Genomic DNA, 22,791 nt, shown 5'->3' on the forward strand with positions numbered 1-22,791 from the left:
CATACACCCCATTCTTACATAATTATGCAATTTATTTACATAAGAGATTAAGCATTGATTAAAGGAAACTACCAGCTGAAAATCTGCTTTTCTGTAAATAATTATATACTTCTTTGAGACCACCCTTACAATCATTTTTTGTGATATATAAACTTGCAGTTGGACTGTAGGTTTTAAAGTAATAATATCACTATCTTGAGGATTACTTGTGTTTGCAGGAAGAGGGGTATCAGAATTTGGCTTTCCTCTGTTCCTTGTTTCTTTCTTCCTTTTCTTCTTTCCTTCCTTCCTTCCTTCCTTCCTTCCTTCCTTCCTTCCTTCCTTCCTTCCTTCCTTCTTTTTATCTCTCAAGGAACATGTTTTAAATAGTCCAAATCATTATTTTACCCTAGTAGTAAAATTTTACTAAAAAAAATAAATCAGAAGGATTTGCCAAAGATGTGTCATAATATGAGGCAAAAATTGGATAGCATTAGAAGCAATCCAGCATAATTTGGATCTTGTAAACTTTTCTGCTTGATTTAACAATCAATTCCTCAAAATCTGACACAAAGTGAAGAGAAATATAGACCATAAAATGTTTAAAAGGGTGTAATCAAAACCAATATACTGGTGATAAATAATAGGGTTGCTGGGCACCAGTAACTCACTCCTATAATCCTAGCTACTCAAAAAGCAGAGATCAGTAGGACCATGGCTCCAAGCCAGTCTGGACAAATAGTTTACAAGATTCTATTTTTAAAAAAATCATAAAAAAGGGCTGGTGGAGTGGCTCAAGGTATAGGGCTGGAGTTCAAACCCCAAACCACACACACACACACACACACACACACACACACACAAACACAAACACACATACACACAAATCCCAAAAACTATAATGGAACTTTGAAATGCTCTGGGAACAATTATTTTATCTGCATATTCAGTTTCTCTCCACTGATTGGGGAGGGTTGCAGTTTGAGGTCAGCCTGGGCAAAAAGTTTAGGAGACTCCATCTCAACCAATAACTGTGAGCTGTGGGGTGTGCCTGCCATCCTAAGCTATGTGGGAGGCTGGGATTTGGGGAGGATCAAGGTTCTAGGCCAGCTGTGGTTGGAGAGGTGGAGTTTGAAAGATCCCATCTCACCTGAAAAAAGATGGGCATGGTGTTGGGTGCCTGTCATCCCAGTAAAGGCATGAACTGTAAAATAGGAGGATAACAGTTCAGGCTGGCCTGGGCAAAAAGTGAGACCTTATCTCCAAAATAATCAGTGCAAAAAGGGCAGGACGTGTGGCTTAAGTGGTAGAGTGGCTGCCTAGAAAGCACAAAGCCCTGAGTTCAAACCCTAGTACCTCCAAAAAAACAAAAATTAAAAAGTGCTTAAGACTCCAGACATTAAATCACTAAGGATGGATAGTTAAGCAGGTTGTCATTAGATTCCTTGTCAGCAGCAGTTAATAGAAGTTAATAGAAGGAAAACAAGAAACAATGTCTACTAAATTCACAAGGCAATAAAGTATGCAGCAAATGTATTTACCTAGGCTGCCCACGTGTCAAGGCTACAGAAAAAACAGTGTTGAATATACAGGAGCTCAGATAACACTTAATCCATGAACCTATCCTAAAGACACTTAAGCTTTATCTAAGTTATGTTTGGGGAAACTTAGACAAAAAAGACTGATGTACACATTGTGAATGTATGTCACTATAAATTTAAGACCAAAACACAAGTGAGAAATATAAACACATTACATACTTGACAATTTAGAAATACTACCACCAAACAAAATGGAATGAGAAGAGGAGAAAATGAAAAATAAGTCAATTGAGTGACTTGTTGACAATAGATGGCAATCAAATGCTATAATTAATCTAACAAGCTGAATGGGAGAAAATTAAGGATACCTAAGAGCATTAAGAGATACATTATTGAGTAACATCGTATGGTGAGAAGAAGAGACAAAGTCTTATAATCTTATTTTATTCTTGTTCAAAATACAGTGCCTGTGCAGGAAAGAGAAGGGTAAAGGCATTATATATAATTTTCTAAGACTCCAATCTGTAAATTCTACAAGCTGTAATTATAGATGACATTTGATAAACTATTTCTTCTTATTAAAGTAACCACTACAAAACAATACAAATTTTACCAAATATCAAAATGAAAGCAAAAATAGAATGAAACAACCTAAAACAGTGAAAAGAAAGCAAAACATTCTTAAATAATTTTAGTATATTTAACATAGAATATGTTAGTACCAAGAAAAATCAATTTAATCAGCAGGTATACATACCTACTAGGGTTGTTACCAGTTAATACAGAAGTTTTATTTTCTTATAAGTACCAAAGAAAAATCTAATTTCACCTCATATAAAAAGGCACAACTAAAATAAATACTAAAAGGGAGGTTAAAAACATGGCAACAAAATGAGAAATAGAGTCATGATTTAAGATGCAGTAGATGGTGTTGGAAAATTATTAAACAAAACAAACAAGGCATCCTCTTATCTCTTCATACCATAATAATATAAGTCATTCATATGCATATTAATGAAATTTGAATATGTAAGAATAAATAACAACTGCATCAATATTCCCAAAACAGAAATCACAAGAGATAATGACTAATGACGAAAGGAAGAGAAATACCTTAAAAATAGAAGAATTTAATAAAGTTTCTAAAAATCTAAGAAATATATGGAAGAAAGAATGTAAGTAAGGATATAAAAGTCAACATCTTGAGAAGGTAGAGTTTTAAATAGTAGACACCAACTTTTGTACTTAAACATTTGCTAATTGCTCCCTCATTTCACTTCTATATGAAACATTCATGAAAATTGGTCAAATAATGAACCATGAAGAAAGCCTTAGAAAATTACAATGGAGAAATAATAAACATACATCTCATGAATTTAGGAAAAAAATTTAAGAAAGTAAACTTAGAAGTTATTAACAAAAATAATACTACTTAAAACATATCTTTCCTACTGGAAAGTTGAAAATTCTTCATTAGAATAGCTCCTAAGTTAAAAATTATGAAATAATGGAAATAAGAATTTCCAGTTTAGGATAAAAAACACTGAAAAATGCTACATATCTGAATTTGTAAGGCATAGTTTAAGTGACCTTAAAATCAAAATCAAAAATTGAAAGAATGAAAATAAATCAAGACAGTAGAAAAGAGGCAACAAAGTAAGCTAATAAAACTTAATAAAGATAAAAATAAAATTTTGTAGGAGTTAAAAAACTAATATAATTGAGTTCTTTGGAAAGAAAATCAATAATAACAATTTTTATTTTTTGAATTTATTTTTTATTGTTGTGCTTGGTGGGGGTACTTTGTGGCATTCACAAAAGTTCTTATAATATATCAAATGTATCATACTTGAATTCACCCCCTCCACCATTCTCCTTTATCTCTCCCACCCTCCATTCCAGGAACAGTTTCAACAGGTCTCATTTTTCCACTTGCATGCACATGTACACAGTATTTACACCATACTCACCTCCTTCATGATTTCCCCCATTTCTCCCCGCTCCCACTGGTACCAACCCCTCCAAGCAGGACCTGTTCCACCCTCCTGTTCTCTGACTTTATAAAAGAAAAAAAGTGATGTTTTTGTTCATAGGGAGTTTCCTTATGACATTTTCATGTACACAAGAATGAATATAGAATTTTTAAACCTGTTGAAACCATCATAAGAAGAGGCAAAGGATAAATAGAAGAGATGAACCAATTCGGGTATTAATAGATATAAATATGGTAATAAAATTTTTAAATGGTGAAAATAGCAATTAAAAAATGAGATTTCAAGAAGGAAATAACTAGGAACAGAAGCTAATTGAAAATATTATCAAAGATGACTGCACAATTACATAAACATATGAAGCAAATAATTCTAGAGAAATAAAAATCAGCAAAACTAACATTAGTTAAGATTGATAGACTAATCTATACAGGGAAAGAAATTCGTCAGAGATCCATGCCATGAATGAGTATCAGGCCTAGATGATTTCAGAGGGGAATCACACCTGACGTTTAAAGTCTAGATAATCCCAGCCTATTTACATAATTTCTGATCATAGAAAATAAATCTCTTTAATATTGATACAAAATCCTAAGTTAATATTGCAGCATATTACAAGATGAAACATATCATGTCCAAAAATGGCCACTTCTAAAGATGAATGAATGATTCTATTTTATTAGCTTCATTTGTAAAGTACCATAAAAAGAAATAAGAGTGCACTGATTTCCACAGATGTTGGAAAATATTTTATAAAATTAAGCACCCCATTCTTTATAAGTAGGTCAATGGGAACTTTCTTAAGTTATAAAATATATTCAATGCAATCCACATACATAATTTGAATGAGTGGGGAATACCAGTGATATTTCCAAACATCATGAAGAAACATGAGGATGCTCACCATTGTTTTCTTTCTAATGATTCATTGGATATAAAAAGTCAGCACATTTCAATAAGAGAAAACAGATACACAAGAGTGGGAAACAAAAATTTTAAACAATCTGTATTTCATGTTACAGAATACTTTAAAAACTTATGAGGGTCAGAAGATAAGCAACTGCAAACTAACAAAATTCACTAAGAGGGGTAATAAAACCAACAAAGAGAAAAGTATGAGTTGCCATCATATACACAAGAAAATCTGAAGATAAAAGGAAAGAGAAGACCCATTTCTAATAGAAGCAACAACTGTAACAGAAATTTTAAATGCCAAGGAGCATATGGGAAAAAATTTAAATGCTCCAGAAGATACAACACTTTGACTTAAAAAATGAGTAAAATGACTAAATGTAATAATGAAACAATTTATCCCTAACTTAATTTATAAAGTTAATATGGATCCAATGAAAATATGAAAAAGTTCTTGCTATGAATCTAGACAAAGTTTTTCTAAAGTTCATATGGAAAATTAACCAAGTGTTAACTCCAAACCTTGAAAAACTAATATCAATAAGTAAGGGAATATACTATCTCAATATTAATTGTATTTGTGAAAGTGTGATTCTGAAGATAAATAACCATCAGAATAAGAGAAAAAGTCCAGAAGCAGATGAAAGCATATAAGGAAGTTTAGTACATGACAAATGTGGCATCTTCAACTACTGGTAAGAAGTCAGACTTTTTAATAAATTATGATAGAGCAAGTGGAGAGCCACTGGTAACAAAATAAATGCATACCTTTACATTATAAATCAAAATAAACTTTAAATGGATCGGAAATTTAAAAAAAATATAAAATCATACAAGTTTCAAGAGAAAAAGTGAATTTGTTTATAACCTTTGAGTGGTGAAAATTTTTCTAATTATGACTCAAAAATTCACAAGTAAATAGCCCTATGACAAAAAAAACCACACTTTTGCATAACAAAGTTATAAAAAGGTAAAAGGCATCTTCTGGAGAAGTTATTTGCAACTAATTTTACAAATTGAAGTAAAATATAAAAATAATAGAAAATGTATAGAAGAAATGAGCAGTTGTCTAAAACAGGAATGTCCGTGGTGCATATTTTACACATATGAACCTCACTTATAAGAAGAAACAAATACACTAAAAATAATTGAGGTACTACTTCTCACCTATCATAATGACAAAAATTAAGAAGACTGATTCTGACTCACTGTTGTCTCTGCTCTTGGGAACAAGGCAGACACATTGCTGGTACTAGTGTAAAATGGTTCAAACAACTTCAAGAGAAATTTGGAAGTGTCTGAAAAGAATGCAATGGCCTTTACCCTTCAACATGGAAATCCCTTGTATAGACCATGATGAAAATTTTGTATATATGTACACACATATGTTGCATGTATACATAAAAATATATACACATATATTTACATGAAAATACATATGCACAATTTCTTTTGACTTTTTTTTCTGGCACTTGTGTTTGAACTCAGGGCCTTGTGCTTGCTAGGCAAGTACTCTATCACTTGAGTCACACTTCCAGCCCTTTTATTGTTATTTGGTTTTCAGGTAGTGTCTCATATTTTATGCCTGGGGCCAACCTCAGACTACTGTGTTCCTATGTATGGTCTCCTTTGGAATATAGGTGTGAACCACTATGCCTAGCCTCTAACATTATTTCTAATAGCTGAAGTTTGGAAAGAGCTCAAGTGTCCATCAGTAAAAGACTGGGTAAATAAACGATTGTATATTCAAGTCATGTAAGTTCCAAAGCACCTGATCAGTTCTGCAAGGCACCAAAGACCAACATTAGCTATGGATTTCTTATGTAAAACTATGTTATTTTAATTGTAAACTTATTTTGAGAACTGAATGAGAAGGAAGAGTGCATTCAAATTAGGGGAGTAGCAGAACACTGAGAACTTTACATACAGGTTGCATTTACTTACGATTTACAGTTTTGACTGGTAATATTGGGTTTGCCCTCTCCGGGGAGGCAGCATTTTCTTCATCTGTCACATATTCAAAATTAATGATGAACATCATAGCCACACCCTCTTGGTTTTTCACAGGAATTATGTGTGTGTTACAAATGAAAGTGGACCCTAAGGAGATGAAAAATGAATATTAGATAAAAAATATGCCTTCACTTTAAATGAACAATAAAATTTTCTACTAAATTTTAATTTAATTTAATTTTCAATTAAAATTGAAAATATACTTCCACAGAATTTTCTTTTTTCTTTTTAAGAGTCATTAATACTACATTTTAATTTCACAATGAAATTTTCATTGTGAAAATGCAGATTTAAACAAGATCACTCCCTCTACTATATTTCCTTAACCATCATTAAAAGATAATAGTTGGGTTTCATTATGCTGTCTCCATGTATACATATATGTGTGCATGTGTGTGTGTGTGTGTACAAAACACTTTGAAATTCTTCACCCCCCAGTACCTTGCCTTCACCCTCACTCTCCCACTGATTCCCCTTTGATAATCCCCCTTTTATACTGATGTCCGATTATTATTGCTATTATTATTATTTTAAACCTAGTTGCAGAATTTTCTGTCTTAAATGACCCCTGAAATTCAATGAAAATAATCTAATTTTTTACTTTCACATTTTATTGCATACATATTTACTTTATGTAGGTTTACAGGCTATAGAAGTTACTACATTGTGGAAAAACAGAGTATCAAGTCCTAGTAGCATTAACACCCATTCCTATAACAGTTAATATAGCTTTTGGTCTTTACTTATATATTGATATTAAATCTGAATCTATAAAAAACATGCCTGCATAAACAATGAAGATAACTCATTTTATATCATCTTGATGTTGGCATTCAGCAAATTAAGTCTTTTTTCTCACATAATTTATTTGACATAAAATAGTACATTATTGACTGGGTTACATAGTTTCCAATAATGGTGGAAAATATATGCCCAATAATGGTAACAAAATAAGACAATAATTGTCTACATATTATTGAGTTAATTTGTTCCTTATTGCCATCAACTACCACCATTGATCTACCAACATACCCCCCTCCAAGATCCATGATGTATGGAACAGAGTTGAGGAGCTGACTTCTTGTAAATCAACTGACTTCTTGTAGCTGACTTTTAGTAGCCCCTCAGAGCACTTTCCTCACATCTTTACCTTCAGAATATTTATTTTCTCAATTCATATTGATAACAATCTTATGAGGTAGGGATTTGTTTGGGTTTAAAAGTATTGTAAAGGAAAAAACTTCATGAAAGGTTCTTGATCTCTCATTAAATATATTTATTTTAACTGCTTTCCTTATTTAAAGATTAGCCGAAATCATCTTGAATATCGAGGACAGTGATGTTTTAATGTAGAGGCAGGAATAGGTTGGGGCAAGGCTGGACCGGCATAAAACTTCAGAGGGAGTTAAGAGACAGTGCTTGGATACTTAGAGACTGGAGTCAGATACATTTACAGAACACTGAAAGATGTAGCTGGGAGCCCCAACATCAACAAAAGCCAGGAGAGGATAGTATTCCAAAATGACATCCTACATAAATCTGGTTACAAACAAAACAAGTACAGGATGAAATGATTCTTCCCTTCCTTCTGAATCCTGCATCATGGTTCCTACTGCCAGGGCTTAAAACAAAGGCTATTCCTGATACGGCTATAGATCAAAGATGCCACAAACTAGGGCTTTCCAGGGTGAGCCTGAAGATCCAATTACTATTTATAAATCTTTCAGTGAGCATATGTGTTAAAATTTCCAAATAATTCATTTTACAAATACAATTTTAGAATACAGACTCTTTGTAACCAGGGGATGCCTATGTGGTAGTTATAATTTAGATTTTAAAATATGAATAGCCTCCCAAATTTGAAACAGAGGGCCTTATGACTAATTTAATATTTTGTGTGACATGGCCCAAGTTTTACAGATTTGGAAAACATGCCTTAAGAATGATATGCTGTACCTTCAGTTTTCAGCTATATCTTTAATTCATTTAATAAAGTAGTTAGCTAGAGCACTTGTCACAGTTTCCATGGTAACAAACAGGCCAACTTTAGTAAACATAAAATAAGCAATTTAAGAGTGTTCCATTAGAACTAAATATAGAAGTGTTTCAGACCAGACATCAGAATACACACTGGTTAAACAGAGACTCTGAAGAGATGCGAGAAATAGCCATGATGTACTTTCCTAATGAACCAAAATACGTATCGATTTTATCATTTAAAATGACATTTCCTGGATCATTTATGATATCATTGTGAATTCACATGTTTGTTACTTAACAGTTCCAAATCTTTCAACATTTGGGTATACTGCTAATTCTAAAGTGAAACATAAAACAGATTTTTTGGCTATCAATAAGTAAAAGATGTAAAGATAGAGAACTAATAGGTTTGTGATAGAACCAAGTAATTTTACTTTTGATAATAAAAAGAAAAATCATGTTTTTCTATACAAATGCTTGAATATTTACTGTCTATTACTGAAAATCATAAAATTATACTGCTTCAGAAAAATGGCTCGATGCATGTATGCATTGGCTCCATAGCTTATTGACTAAGTGTAATTAATCTGGGATTTACTGTCTTCTATCATTGTTTCCTGTTTATTTCTATGAAGCAACACACAATCAAATGATTCACATTTACATGTTTTTCACTTTTAGTTTTGGGATTTAATATCTCCATCCATCTTGTATAGCCTCTTGGATAAAGGACAATGGAAGGAGATATATGGAAAAAAATATATTAACTTGCATAATTCTATAGCTTCCAAGTTCTGTCAAGATATTATTTTTGCAAAGTGACATTTCCCAAAGAAGCTACCACCATGTGATCTTAAATATTTTTTCCCAAATGAAACACTGGGAGCAAAAGCAATAGAAATATAACCCAGGAAACACTAATCCCTCCAGGAAGGCATAAAATAGGCATATTTGATAGTTTAAAGAGCAGAGTTAAACAAATAAAAAAGTTTAACCTTGTTAAAATGCATCTTGTATTTAAATAAAATTAATTGCGTTTAAGAAGCAGAATAGTTGCAATAATGTATGCTTTATTTATAAAGTTACACATAAAATTTTACTATGTTAATATTATTTACACTCAGGTTTATTGCATATTTTCCCTCCTGAATGAAAACTTTCCTAAAGAACAAAAGGCTTTTTAAGGAGAAACAGTGCCCATTTTAGCAAAATTTCTAGAATAATAAATTTTTAACTGTTACCATTGTAGAAGAACACTAGAGTAATCTGGGTAATTATGAAAATTATCTATTTATTAAATAAATGGCATATTCCTAGCAGCATTTTAAAATAAAAGGTTTTGACTTCATGTGTTCACGGGTCATCCTGTGCCCTCAAGGAACACAGAAGGTGTGACAAAAGCAGTGTGGTTGTTGTGAGGTAGGGAGAATAGGTAAGGTCAAGGAGCCACCCAATGTAGAAAGCTAATGTGTGGATCTGGAAATTTTCTCTCAGACAGACAGGCACTGTAGTATTTTATGCAAAAGTTGGCATCATTCTACTTAAAACTATCCCTCTGTGTTTGTAAAGAATATCTTCCTGGGGTGGTTGAGTGGCTCAAGTTGTAGAGCACCTGCCACGCAAGCATGAGTTCCTGAGTTCAAACCCCACTACCACCAAAAAAAAAAAAAAAAAAAAGAATAGCTTTCTCTGTAGGGAAAGGCACTTATGTTACAATAGGATTGGCAAGCAATTCTAGTGGTTTGTATTTGGGTGGTGCAAATGCAAGTGGTGAGGAGGGGACTGTATATCTGTATGAAATGTGTTGAAGGTAGAACTGATAGAAGTCACTGAAAGATTCAATAAGAGGCCAGAGGATTAGGGCAATCTTAGTCCACAATTAGTTGTTGAAGAACTGAAAGAATAGACATGCCATATCTTAACATGTGAAGAGTGTGGGAAGAGGTGGCCTTGGAGATTGTGGGTATTCATAAGTTTTGAGTACTATAACTTTGAAATTGCATATTAGGTATATAAGTGGGGATGACAAGAAGACAGTTGAATACAGGAAACTATACTTCAGTTCAGTTCAGAGGTTAGTCTAAGCCAGAGTTGTGAATTTGGAGTCATTAGGGAATGGATTAGATTTCAGTGCTTGATAAGGTGGCCTGGGCAATATAGATTGAGCAGTATGGGACCTGATCCCAGAGGTACTATTGGATCAAAGAGACAATAAATAAAAATCTGCAAAGACTGTGGAGGAGCAGACAGTGAGGTGGGAGAAAAATCAAGACTGTGAGGTATCAATGGTTAAGACAGAGAAGTATTCCAAGAGAAGGGCATCATCAACTGGATAAACCTTGCTGACAGGCACTACAAGAACCAGGCAAACACTACGGAACCACGGGTAACTTTCTCAAGAGATATTTGGGTGGAATAGCGACTATAACACTTTTTGGAATGCTTTCAAGAGTGAATGAGACTATTGGAAGTAGATATATTTATAGAAAATTGGAAATGTCCTATTAGATAAATTAATTGAAACATGGGATGGTAGCTGAGGTAGTTGAAAAAGATTTTAAAGGTATGGGATCTTATTTTCTAGGTTAGAGACATTGTAGTATATTTATATACTTACATAAAAGAGATTAAATAATTTCCATAAAGTCTCGCTATTAGCAAGACTCAAGAAATGTTTAATTTCATATCAAGACATAGTAATTTTCTCCTTTTTGCTCCTGAAGTGCAATTCACTTCAGTGTTAACTAATTTTCCATATACATAGTGTTTGTACAAAATACAGTATACAGAGCACCAGTCTTCCAATCAGACTGAATCTGAATCCTGGTTCCATTCTTTACCTGCTGAGAAAACTTCTAGTTATTTGCTACATGGAAAAACCCCTTCGTGAATTCATCTGCATGCTGAAGATAATTTTTATTTCATAGAATTCTTCTGGAAATCAAATAAGTTAATGCTTGTGAGGCAGGGTATTAGAATCATTCTCCTTTTTCACCAATGTGCTAATACAATAGATATAGGAAACTACAGTAAGAATGACCTCCTTTCACCCCACATGCGCAGATTTACACTGGAGAGCAATAGAACCATTCCATAAAAGATGTAAAATTGCCTGGGTGTGGAGAGGAGAATAGTGCAAGGGGAGCAAGAAAGAGATTTCTTTGGAGAGGACTGGCAATGGCTGTGAGCTTTCCTACCTCTCACCTCAGCAGTTTCTGCCTTCCAACACAAGGCATAATGAGGAACTTTTAAGGGTCTACCCCAAGATCTTTGAAATGTGCTCCCAGGAGTTGGACAGATAGGTCAGGTATTTGAAAGATAATATGAATGATCAATAGGTAGATTGTGGGCCTGAGGCCTCAACCCTTCAGGTGTAGAAGGTGGACAGAGTACAATCTCTCTGCTTCATCAGAGCAGGGGATGTCCTGACTGGGTGATTTGGACAGACCAGGCCAGTGTCAGTAGAAGGGCTGATTAGTGACTCTCCTGGACCCATATATCAGCCTGAGTCCTTATGTGATCGGGAGTGAGGGAACTCCAGAAGAACCAGGTGGTAGATCACCTGATGTCAAGGGCCAAGAAAGGAAGGAAGAAGGACTCATGAGGCAAGGGAATAACAGGCAGCAAAGGGAGCTAAACGGGGAGAGGCCTTGCGTGGCCTCTGAAAAGCCGCCCTCGTACCTAGGAGAGGTAGTATTAGCGCTGACCACTTGCTGGATGCAGAGAGGGCTAAACCAATAGGCTAGCAAGAGTAGAAATTCCCTGCTTCATAATTTTTCCTCCCTCTCACTTTATTCCCGAGAGAAACACATAGCAACTAGATTGTGGGGGGCCTGGAAGTGGCAGATGGCTGAGACCCTGTGTCCATGGCAGTCTGACCTGAAGCAGATTGGAAGTTGTAGCTTTAATACTAAGACTGTTTTTACAACAGTTACCAGAAGTCTATTAGTTGAGAGTGATCAACAAGGACTACCAAATCATCATTCCAAATAGTAATCAATTATTCTCAATGAGTAAAGTTTATGGGATGGTGAAAAACAAATGTTCAGTAGCATTTTGACCACAAGCAAGCTTCACACTGTTCAATAGAGCTCATACAGATGTAAAGCTCGTAGAAAAATATTTAGCATGAAGAAAAGCTCAATAATGTGAACCATTGCATTTATGTATTGTTGGAGGGTCTTCAGAGGGCAAGGCAACCCTTAAGACACTGTATGTAATTTCTCCAACCTTTTACCAGTCTTGAAAACACAAACTACAGTATTTACTCATCTTTTGTACCAAGTAGAGATTATGCTTCTCTGAACTGATAAATTTAGTGAATGCCTGGGTATTTTTATTTCTTTCTTTCTAGTAGACTGGAAGAACTTTTGAAGATTAAAATATAATTGAAGACCTTCCCTAGATGAAAACAAAACAAAACAAAAGAAAAACACAGCAACCTCGGGCCTCATCTAAGAAGCAGCATTGTTCATCTTGAATAGAAAGACCTGTTAGAAAAGCAAAAGGGATTGTTTCACCTCCTGAGAGGAGGAAGTTACCCAGTTATGAGTGACTTAAGGGAAATCCAGGAGAAGGCACATATGAGGAAACTAGCAAAATTTGTGATTTGTTTTTCTGTAAATAATATTCATTTTTTATTTCTTCTTTCAGCACTCTTTAATCTTCTACTACTCTCTCCATTCCTACAAGATGAAATATGATGGGCTTTCACCTATCAATGAGGAACTTCATGAAAAATACTAATTTTTTATTGAACTAGTGATTACATAATTGATTGCCACTTTCAAGAGAATTTTCTTAAAGAAATAAATAATAAATAAGTAAATAAATAATAAATGAAAATTAACTTAAAGTAGAACACTCCAGGGAGCCTCTATGAGAACAAATATTTCCGTCATATACCTTGGACCATTTAGAAATTCCTCAATTCATACCTTACAGGTTATAGTCTCACAGTATAATGTCAATATTACTATTGGACAAGTTGTGACCTAAAGAAAAGGAGAGGGTCGTGGTGAAACTCTGGAGCAGAGCCAGAAGAAATTTTAGACTAGAGAGTTTATCTGATATTATTTAGCTATGTGCATATTTTTAACAGATGCTATCATACTCCTAGAAAGAAAAGTAAATATAAGAAAGATTTCATTCTTACAACTCATTTCTAGAATTCATCACAATGCTTGCAGATTAATAGAGCAATGCAAGTAATCCTGCTTATAGTATATTCACACAATACTGTAAATTTCCCCAAAACAAGAAGTTATCAATCTATGCAACACATATGGGAGCTCAGCAGTTATTTGTTGTATTAATAATGACTCCTTCACCAAGAGTGAGATGACTCATAGAAAGCTGTCCACAGGAGGGCACTCTTGAGCCAGGCCAGAGCAGCATTTGTGGCTGTGGTGTCACAACCTATAGTCTTAAAAAAGGTGGACTTCATTGTCAGAGAGACACTAAAGTTCTAAACATGACAAGTTATTTAGTCCTTTTGTGTTTGGGCTTCTTTCACTGTGGACTTAGGACAACATCACCTTTCTTTCAAAATTGGAGCAATCAATGGTTTAAATACTGTAATAGCATGGTGTATAGCTCATAGTTGACTTTCAGTGCATGACAGCTCTTGAGAACGGATAATTTTCATACAATGTAGTAGGCACATGGAGTGGATATGCCAAGACAGTTATTTTTATAAGAGACCAGGAACTGTTGTATCTATATTTTTAAGGCTGAGGAGAAGTAAATTGTTTAACAAACACTTGGACAATTCAAACTAATTTAACTTTAGCAACTGATTGTTTAGAGCACACTGTGTACTAAGCAGTGTTCTAACCACTAGGGGTTCAACAGGGAACAAACCCAAAAACCCTTGCTATTCTGTGTTTACTATCTGGTGGGGACACAAAATGAATATATAAAACACATACAGATCAAATATCAATAGCATCATGGAACATCATGAGGAAGAAAAAGGATAGAGAATTCCAAGGTAGGAAAAGTTTATGACTTTTAGTAGAATGGGAAAACCCATGCTGAAGTAGCCACATTTTGGTAAAGAACTGAGGAAAATGAGTGGGTCTTAGGGATGACATGGGAAAGAGTTAATAACACATGTAAAGGCTTTGCTGTGGACTGAGTTCTGTTCCCCTAGAAATCACATGCTGACTCTAACTTCTCATGTGATTATATCTGGAGAAAGGATGTTTAAGGAAGTATGTAAGAGTAAATGAGCTCACAAGGATGGAACCCATCTCAGTGAACTTTGTCCTCATTAAAAGAGGAAGAAACACTAGCAGTGTACCTGCACAGAGCAAAGGCTACATGAGGTCTTAGAAAAATGTTACTTGCCAGCTAAGATGAGAGACCTCCCCAAAAAGTCCTGCCAGAACCTTCTTCTTGGACTTCCAGCCTTTAGAATTGTGAGAAAACAAACTTCTATTGTTTAAACCACAGAATCTCTGGTATCTTGTCTTGTTTTGTAATCTGCCGAGCAGATCATAACAGGTCCAGAGATTGGAGCACACCAGGGCAGGTGGCCAGTGTGGCTGAAAGAGAGTAAGACAAGGGGCAAGAGATCCAGGCAGGAGAAGTAACAGAGCAGGGGAATGGGAAGGGTGGCAAAGGAAGCAGTGCCTTGTATACATTAAAATGCCTGGATTGACCATGGTCAGCCACTAGACGCATTGAGCCAGGGAGTGATAGGCTCTGGCACAAATGTTCACAGCATCATCTTGGCTGCTGTAAAGATCTAAACTCATGAAATACTTATGTTAATTTGTTAAATAGCTGGTTTTAATAGACTAATAACATACTACAATACATCGTTTTAAGTGGGAAGTAATGGATGAGGCTGGATTGGTAGAACGTCTTGTGCTGAGAGCTTTGTGTGTTCTCAGAATTCAGTCTTTCTTTCTTTTTTTATTTTTTCCAGTATTGGAATTTTAACTTTTGCCTCACACTTGCTAGGCAGGATCTCTACCACTTGAACCATGTCCCAACTCCTCCCCTGCTTTATGGCTTTTAGTTATGTTTTAGACAGAGTCTTGTGCTTTTTGCCTAGGATAGCCTCAGACCATGATTCCTCTACCTATGCCTCCTGTGTAGCTGGGTTACAGGTGAGTGCCACCACAGAATTCAGTCTTTTTGTGTTAGGGTTATAGTAAGTTGTTCTACAGATTGTTATATGTAATAGTGATGTCTTAGAAAAGAGACATAAATTTAAGCATAGGAGCTATTTATTTGATTGAGGAGACAGAAGAACATTTATAAAGACTATTTAATATCTCTTACACAGCATTATATCACAAGAATAAATGCAATAGCCAGTTCTAATAAGTACATATTGTCTATTTTGTCTGATGGATTGAGTCAAATTTGAGGCCATCAATAGACTAGTTGGTCATTTCTCTTATTGTACCAGTCACCTGGTTAAGTCTAAAGGAACTTGCTGCATACCAGTAGGGAAGATCATGTGAATTAATAAAAATGCTTTAGATGAAAATAATATTTTAAAAAAGATTAAGCTAGCAAGCAGATGGCAATGGATCTGATAATCTATTGGATACAAAGAGACAATCTGTACTTAATAATCACAATCAACAACATAAGTAAATCATAGCAGCTTTGGATAGTACATATTCCTGATGGAGTAACATGGAACCAGAATCATCCTTCCAGAATTTCCAGGAGAAATTCTAGGTATTAGCTATCATTTGAAGCTGGGGAATTGATCTAAATTTATGCATACTTGATTGTCACATTCATGTTCTGCTGTGTGGTCCTGTCTGGAAGGTCAACAGCAGGAATGACTTATTTTAATTATATTTTACTTAAACATATTTTAAACACTTAGCAAATTATTAGGTAGTGACATTGAGTAGCAAATGGTTCTGTATAGCACATAGAATTGGATTGATCTGATTCTTTGGTCATTCAATGAGGGACCTAGGGCAAGTCATCTAATTAATCCCCCCCCAAAATCAGATTCCTCATTTGTAAAATAAGAAAAGGGAGAGCTCCCAATGTCATAGTGTTGATGGGAAGGTGACATGAGATAATACATTTAAAATACTTAGCAAGGACCTTAGCATATAGAAAGTGAGAAATAAATGAGTATTAACTGGGGTGGTAAAAATCAGTTTTTTAACTAGAAATAATGGCTAAACTTCCAAAGGTTCAATGATGTAATGGACTTAGTGCTTAAGGGGTTTCAGAGGTGAGCTCATTAGGTTCACCCTGGGCTTCAAATGAGCTAGTATGTTAGACAGCTATTTGTGGGTGGGAGTGCAGACTCAGTAAGACCCTTTCATCATTTAATGCCTAAATAGGTCTCTTTCACTTTGTAATGAGGAGGCCCTGGTTTATTTCTTATATTTCTCCTGTCCTTGCAGATTGTCTCGTTGCCTTTAAAATGTACATGATATACCAACTAACTTTTATGAAAACATACTCTCTTTTTCGTTGTTGTTTGTTTGGAAAACTCCCATAGCAGAGGAATTTGGTATGAAATAGAAATGTATGAAACTCTTTTCATCTGGATTTCTAGGAGCACCTTGATCAGCATTTGGAAGCACATTTGAGGAAGAAGAATAATTTGAGTGGCTAACATTTATTGGATGTCAGCCACGGTTCTGATGATTTTATATTCCTTTATATCATTTACATCCTTATAAAAACTTCATGACAACATTACCTACCCCAATATGTAGATAGGTGTATAGTGAGCAATACATATAGTCAGTCCTCTCTCTTGATCTTGAGGCACTTTGTCCCATTTCTGTGATTGGGACAGAGTGCTTCATTATATCAAGATCTTGAATTCCATGATTTTAAAAGCAGATATATTCTCAGATATTTTTCTTTTATAAGCAACAGCCTGAGGATTAAACTCTTCCTATTTTCTTCTCTCAATTGTGCGTGTTTCTGTAGCACTCCTGGCACGGGCAGAATCCTCTTCCACTGCTAGTCAGGAGGCAGAAGGCAAAAACTACTTACAGAACCTCACATTTCATTGAGATCCATTCAGTCCTGTAGTGGCTGATAGCTATTTCCATCTACCATCTCTTTTAGCAGTTCGGGACTTCTCAGAATAAGGGTGCTCTACTTTGTTCTCTGGATCCTTGCACATTGTTATCAACACAACTACTAACATCCACAGAAACAAATCAAGCCTATTATATTCTGAATTTCTCTTAGAGAAATTTTTCAAGTAAGTACAAAATGAGGGTTTGAACTCAGACCTGTCCTGGTTTACTCTGTTTCCTGGCATCCCCTTTACCCAAAAAGTGAGATGTTAATCGGAAATGAAATTCTGTAACAAATCTATAGGAAATTTCCTCCAGAAGGAGATAAATGGTGCGCATTAATAGCATTTTAGGTTTTGGTGAATTCTACAAAAACAAGTAAATTTTTTTTTGCACAATGTAGCATTCCTCAACTTTATTTGATTCTTATCTTTTCAGTGCTAGAGATTGAAGCCAGTACTTCACATATACTAGGCAAGTGTTCCACCACTGAACTACATCCCAAAACTCAAGACCCCTTTTAGATAAATTTGTAATAATAGCTAGCTCTTTGGAATGTCAGTGGAAAACATTAAATTGTGTCACTATCTCTTTTACAATGATACCCTTCTGACAGGGAGAAAAATAAATATCATAGGTCACCTAGGTGCTTATTGAAGAAGGTGTATCTACTGGGAACACAGGACTGAGGCCAAGAAAATAAAGAAAATGCCAAAGGCCAATGTCACCTACTTGATATATTTTGCTTGGTATCGGTTCTGGTCTGAGCTCTCAGAGATATGATTAAAATAGCATTGTCATATTTGATCACATGCCTTGAATCAATGATTTCCTTATAAGCTTGTTCTAAGTTGAAAGGTCATTGCTAAATAAAATAAAATAGTTTGTCACAACCTAAGAGGAATCACATCACATGACAGAGATCAGGTTTTATAACATAAAAGCTATAATTCAATAATCTGCTAATATTCTGCATCAGAAATTCAGTGAGGTATGCATAACATATGTCAAGAAGTATTTTTCACTGTTTCATCAGGAGTCATTTCCTCCCATTTTAAAAATGTGGTTATATGCGAATTTATAATTTTTTTTTGGAGTATCACTCCCTTTATTGATAGATTCTCAGTTAACATATATGTTCAAGTATTTAATTCTTCTCATACTTATACAGATGATTTTGTAAAAACAAATTCAGCTCATTTTCTATAGGTGATAAACCACAGATAAGTTATTTGGTGATTGATATTAGAAAGAAAAATGTCTTAAACCTCATAAATCAAGTTATCACTTAAGATGTAGCATTATTACATCCCACTTAGTCTTGGTTCTTTTTAATTTTCGAGTTGCTTTAATTTTTGTAGTAGAAAACATGAATGCTAGAACCAGCTGAGACTGATGTACAGTGCTGTCTGCAGTTTCCTCGAAAACCAAGACCACATTTAGAGTCAGGAAGTTTTAGGCATATTTGTGACAATTTTCAATACTTTGTGTTTTTTTATTTCCAAATAAATATTTGGTTCCAAATGTTTTCCATAAAACATGTTCATGTTACCAAGCCTCAAATATCTAAAGCAGGCTCACCCACTAAACTGTCATTTGTTCAGTCAAATTGAATTAACTCTGAGCTGACTGAGAATTTGAGCAAATATGCACATACCGTGGTATGTGCACAGAAATGTCAAGGTCAAAACTTTATGAGAATCCTGGGGCCAGCCACCTACTGTGTGGATGTCATTGCCCACTGAGTCTATATATGGCTATATGCATGGCATACTCTGTGCATGAGGTCTGTGTGATTATTGAAAAGAACCACATTTTTTTTCTGCTAATGCTTGCACCTGTGGAGCAGAGATCAAAGTTACAAAATAAAAGGGCATGTCTTAGAATGTTGAAATATATATTTTGTATTGATAAAATTCAGTAGGAATGTGTTGGGTATGTATTGTGTACAAGGTATTGCTTCAAAAATTGTGGGTAGAAACATAACTAAAAGCAAGTTAGTTTATCAAAAGAAGAGTACACTCTTGAGAGTGTGTATGGAATGTTTGAGAAATAAGTAATTCTCAGGTATGTGGAAGGCTTTAGGGACGAAGTGTCATTTAGGTAAGATCCTAAGTGACTGTGATAGGCAGAAATTTGGAGAAGAGGTATGTCAGGCTGAGGGAGAGAGTGAGCAATGAAGAAACAGTAACTGGATGGAAAAATAGGTGGTGTACGGCCTTTTCCAGGCAACCAATTTAATTGTCCCCATACCTGTTGTTTCTAATTTTGATAATAGCTAACTTTCATTTTTAAATTACTCTATGCCAATGCAGAATCTTTTGCATGTTTTACCTTATGTAGTCCTCACAAGAACCTTAAGGAGGTATAGACAATAAATATCACTATTTCAAAGAACTTCAGACATGAAAAGAACAGAGACTTCCCCTAAGTCACAAAACTAATCTGTAGGAGAGTAAGGATTCTACTCTACATGTTCTAACTCGTGCCAAGGTATTTCAACAACACAGTGAGGCTCTTATTTCTGCCTATTTGTAAGGGATATGAATGAACTAAGTCACACAAAGAGCTGTATTTTTCCACAGTTTCACTTCAGCACACATTTTCAGGGTTCTCTACTTCACCAAGCACAGTAAAAGACACATTTAAAAATAACAAACAAATTATTGAGAGTGGCTCAAGCTCATCTTCTGGGAGTCCTACAAAATGGGTACAGAATTTATTGGGGTTATCACTAAGTTTTTTAGGTATGTCAGGGAAAATTGTGATAAAGCCAGAAAAAGGTGAAATTGAAGGCTTTGTTTGTTGATTTTGGGAATCTTAGCCTTCTCTTCTTTTTACAAAAAATTCTATCCTGTTTGACCATCATAACTTTGAATTTTTATTTTTTAATGACTTCTCTGTTTTTAACAAAATAGTAGAGGGAGCACAAAAGATGTCCTGGAAACCTCGTGACATCAGAGCCTTTTTTTCCATTGGTGGTGCTAGGTATGATCTGCATTAGTGGGGAACTACCCTCTCCTGGGCTCTGACACCAGGCCTTGGGGCATATGGTTACTACAGATGTTCCTTTCTCCCTAAGGCCCTTTGATTCAGGCTTGCAACAGATGACTGAGTGTTAAGATTACTTTGTGTTGGCTCATCTTGCCCTGGATATGTTTTCCCAAAGGCAGCAAGAAGAAGAGAACACATTTATTGTTGTTTTGTGTTGTATCCTTATCAGGATTCATTGTCTAACCTAGTACTTTTTCAAAGTAGCAGGACAGTGACCGCTGGCATTGACTGTACACTAGGGTAAGAGAGGAAGATTCAGGATAGGGGTGATCTGGCTCATTTTCATAGAAGTGAGTGGCTCCATCTGAGTGGCTGGATACAGGTCCTGGATAAGGCAGCAGTTAAGCTTAAATCCACTGTATCAGAGATCTAAGAGTTAATTCCCTAGCCTGCCACTTCCTAGTGTTTATTTGATATTGCAAGAAATTACTTAATAGCCCTACACTTTTCATTTTCACAAAAGAAATATCAGAGAGTAATTTTGAATACTGTAGCTAGTAAATCATTGGCTAGAAAATAGGTCCAATCTTTTTTTTAACTGGAGAAGGGAGAGATGTGCTTGTAGTATATCCATTTTCCTTATGAACACCTTACTGCAACAGAGATAGCACTATTTGCCTATAGCTACATATTGCCTCTCTAGACCTTGCCTGTAGTTATGAACTTCCTCCGAGTTCATATGACAATTTACCAGTTCATATAGTTCGTTCAAGAGTCTTATTTAAGTACTTGCTGACTTCAGCTATGCATGGGGCCTAATCTTCAGATATGAGAATATTACACAGCTCTAGGCCTGAGAGATTTTGGTAGATAATCTCTGTGTCTCTAGTTTTTAACTAGATATGAGAATTAGAGTTAATTCCATCAGCTGAAGTTTAAGCCTTTAGTTTCTCTAAACTAGAATTTACATTTAAACATCAATGGCTCCCACATTTTGCTTGATAACTTTGAAGATGATCAGTGAATGTGTCAACATGTGATTTATCTTAGGTAATCTCAGTTCACTTGTTAAGAATTTCCTAGAACTAAATTCTTATATCAGAGAAGTTTCTCTAATGGTCGAATTCAGTCACTATGATAAACCAATGGGAGAGATTTTTTTATGTCAGTAGAGACTTTTATCACCCCTCAAATGGTAAAGAAGAATTGAAAAATGTATTAGAATGAGCACACCAGTGAAATTATAATGGACATTTTAAGACCACTAGCAAGGCTGAGCTATCATGTATTATATTTGAGAAGAAAGAGATTAAAGCTTTTAAGATGAAAGGAATTAATTCCCTATATTCTTTTCTCTTACTATTATTGTAAGTTGTTAAGGACAAAGAAAGAAGATGCTACAATAGCATCAATGCTATTACGAACCAGGAAGGAGCCAATATTTGGTCATCTAGTAAGATTACTAGAAAGAAATAGTATGAGTATTTTGTATCAAAATTTCACTTGTCAGGAAGAGACTGAATTGATTTCATTAATATTCCTCTTTTATTTTGCTGTTGTTGTTGTTTGAGACAGGGTGTCCTGTTTAGCCCAGGCTGGCCTGGAATTTGCAACCCCTCTGCCTCAGCCTCCTGAGAATTCTGGAATTACACTACCACATCTGGCTCATTGATATTCATTAAAATGCTACTTCCTTTGGTCCTTCTTATTATTGTTTATACTCTCTCTTCAACAAAATTAGAGATAAGGGCAAAACAGTTTCTGTCTGGAAGCGAGGGGCTGGGGGGGGAGAGGGAGGGGGTGGGGGAAAGGGAGGATGCAGGGGGAAGGGGAGAGAAATGACCCAAACATTGTATGCACATATGAATAAAAGGTATATTTTTTTTTCAAAAAAAAGAAAAGAACTAAACCTGAGAAGCAATTATTATTTCAGATTTTGGGTTTTATGAAAGATTTACCAGAGAGATGACATCAAGTTGCATCTTAATGGGGAGATGCAAGACTACTTCCAAACTCATTTCAGAACAAAGGATGGTATGCAAGGCTTAGCAAAATATAACAAAATTGAGTGTTATTTTGGAACTGAATTTCAAGGAAAAAAACTGAATGAAGGTATATGCTATTCCTAAGCCACAACCTTTCTAGGAAGGATTTGAGATGGTGGTATAAACACGAATGCATTTCTGCTGGATTCTATCAGTTTTCCCTTTTAGGTGAACTTTCCATCCTTCACTTCCTTCATCAGAAGATGCTGTAAAGAAGGATTGTTGGGTTTTTCTTGGTTCCACTGAGTTCCATCCAATGCGGAGTTCAGACAAGAAATTGGAGAAATGGAGGGGAATGTCATTGGAATAT

At 35.1% G+C, this 22,791-nt stretch overlaps 1 protein-coding gene across 7 annotated transcripts in view; it reads right to left on the reverse strand.

Annotated features, from left to right (window-relative positions):
• Kcnh7 (potassium voltage-gated channel subfamily H member 7) overlaps positions 1-22,791 on the reverse strand; it is a 484,116-nt gene that overhangs the window by 159,696 nt on the left and 301,629 nt on the right. For all 7 annotated transcript variants that reach the window (XM_074070967.1, XM_074070965.1, XM_074070968.1 and 4 more), the window contains exon 3: positions 6,368-6,523. In XM_074070967.1, coding sequence (XP_073927068.1) covers positions 6,368-6,523 — 156 coding nt within the window. The remainder of the gene's footprint in view (positions 1-6,367; positions 6,524-22,791) is intronic.

Source organism: Castor canadensis, chromosome 4 (assembly GCF_047511655.1).
Source record: "Castor canadensis chromosome 4, mCasCan1.hap1v2, whole genome shotgun sequence".
In the NCBI taxonomy this organism is placed as follows: domain Eukaryota; kingdom Metazoa; phylum Chordata; class Mammalia; order Rodentia; family Castoridae; genus Castor; species Castor canadensis.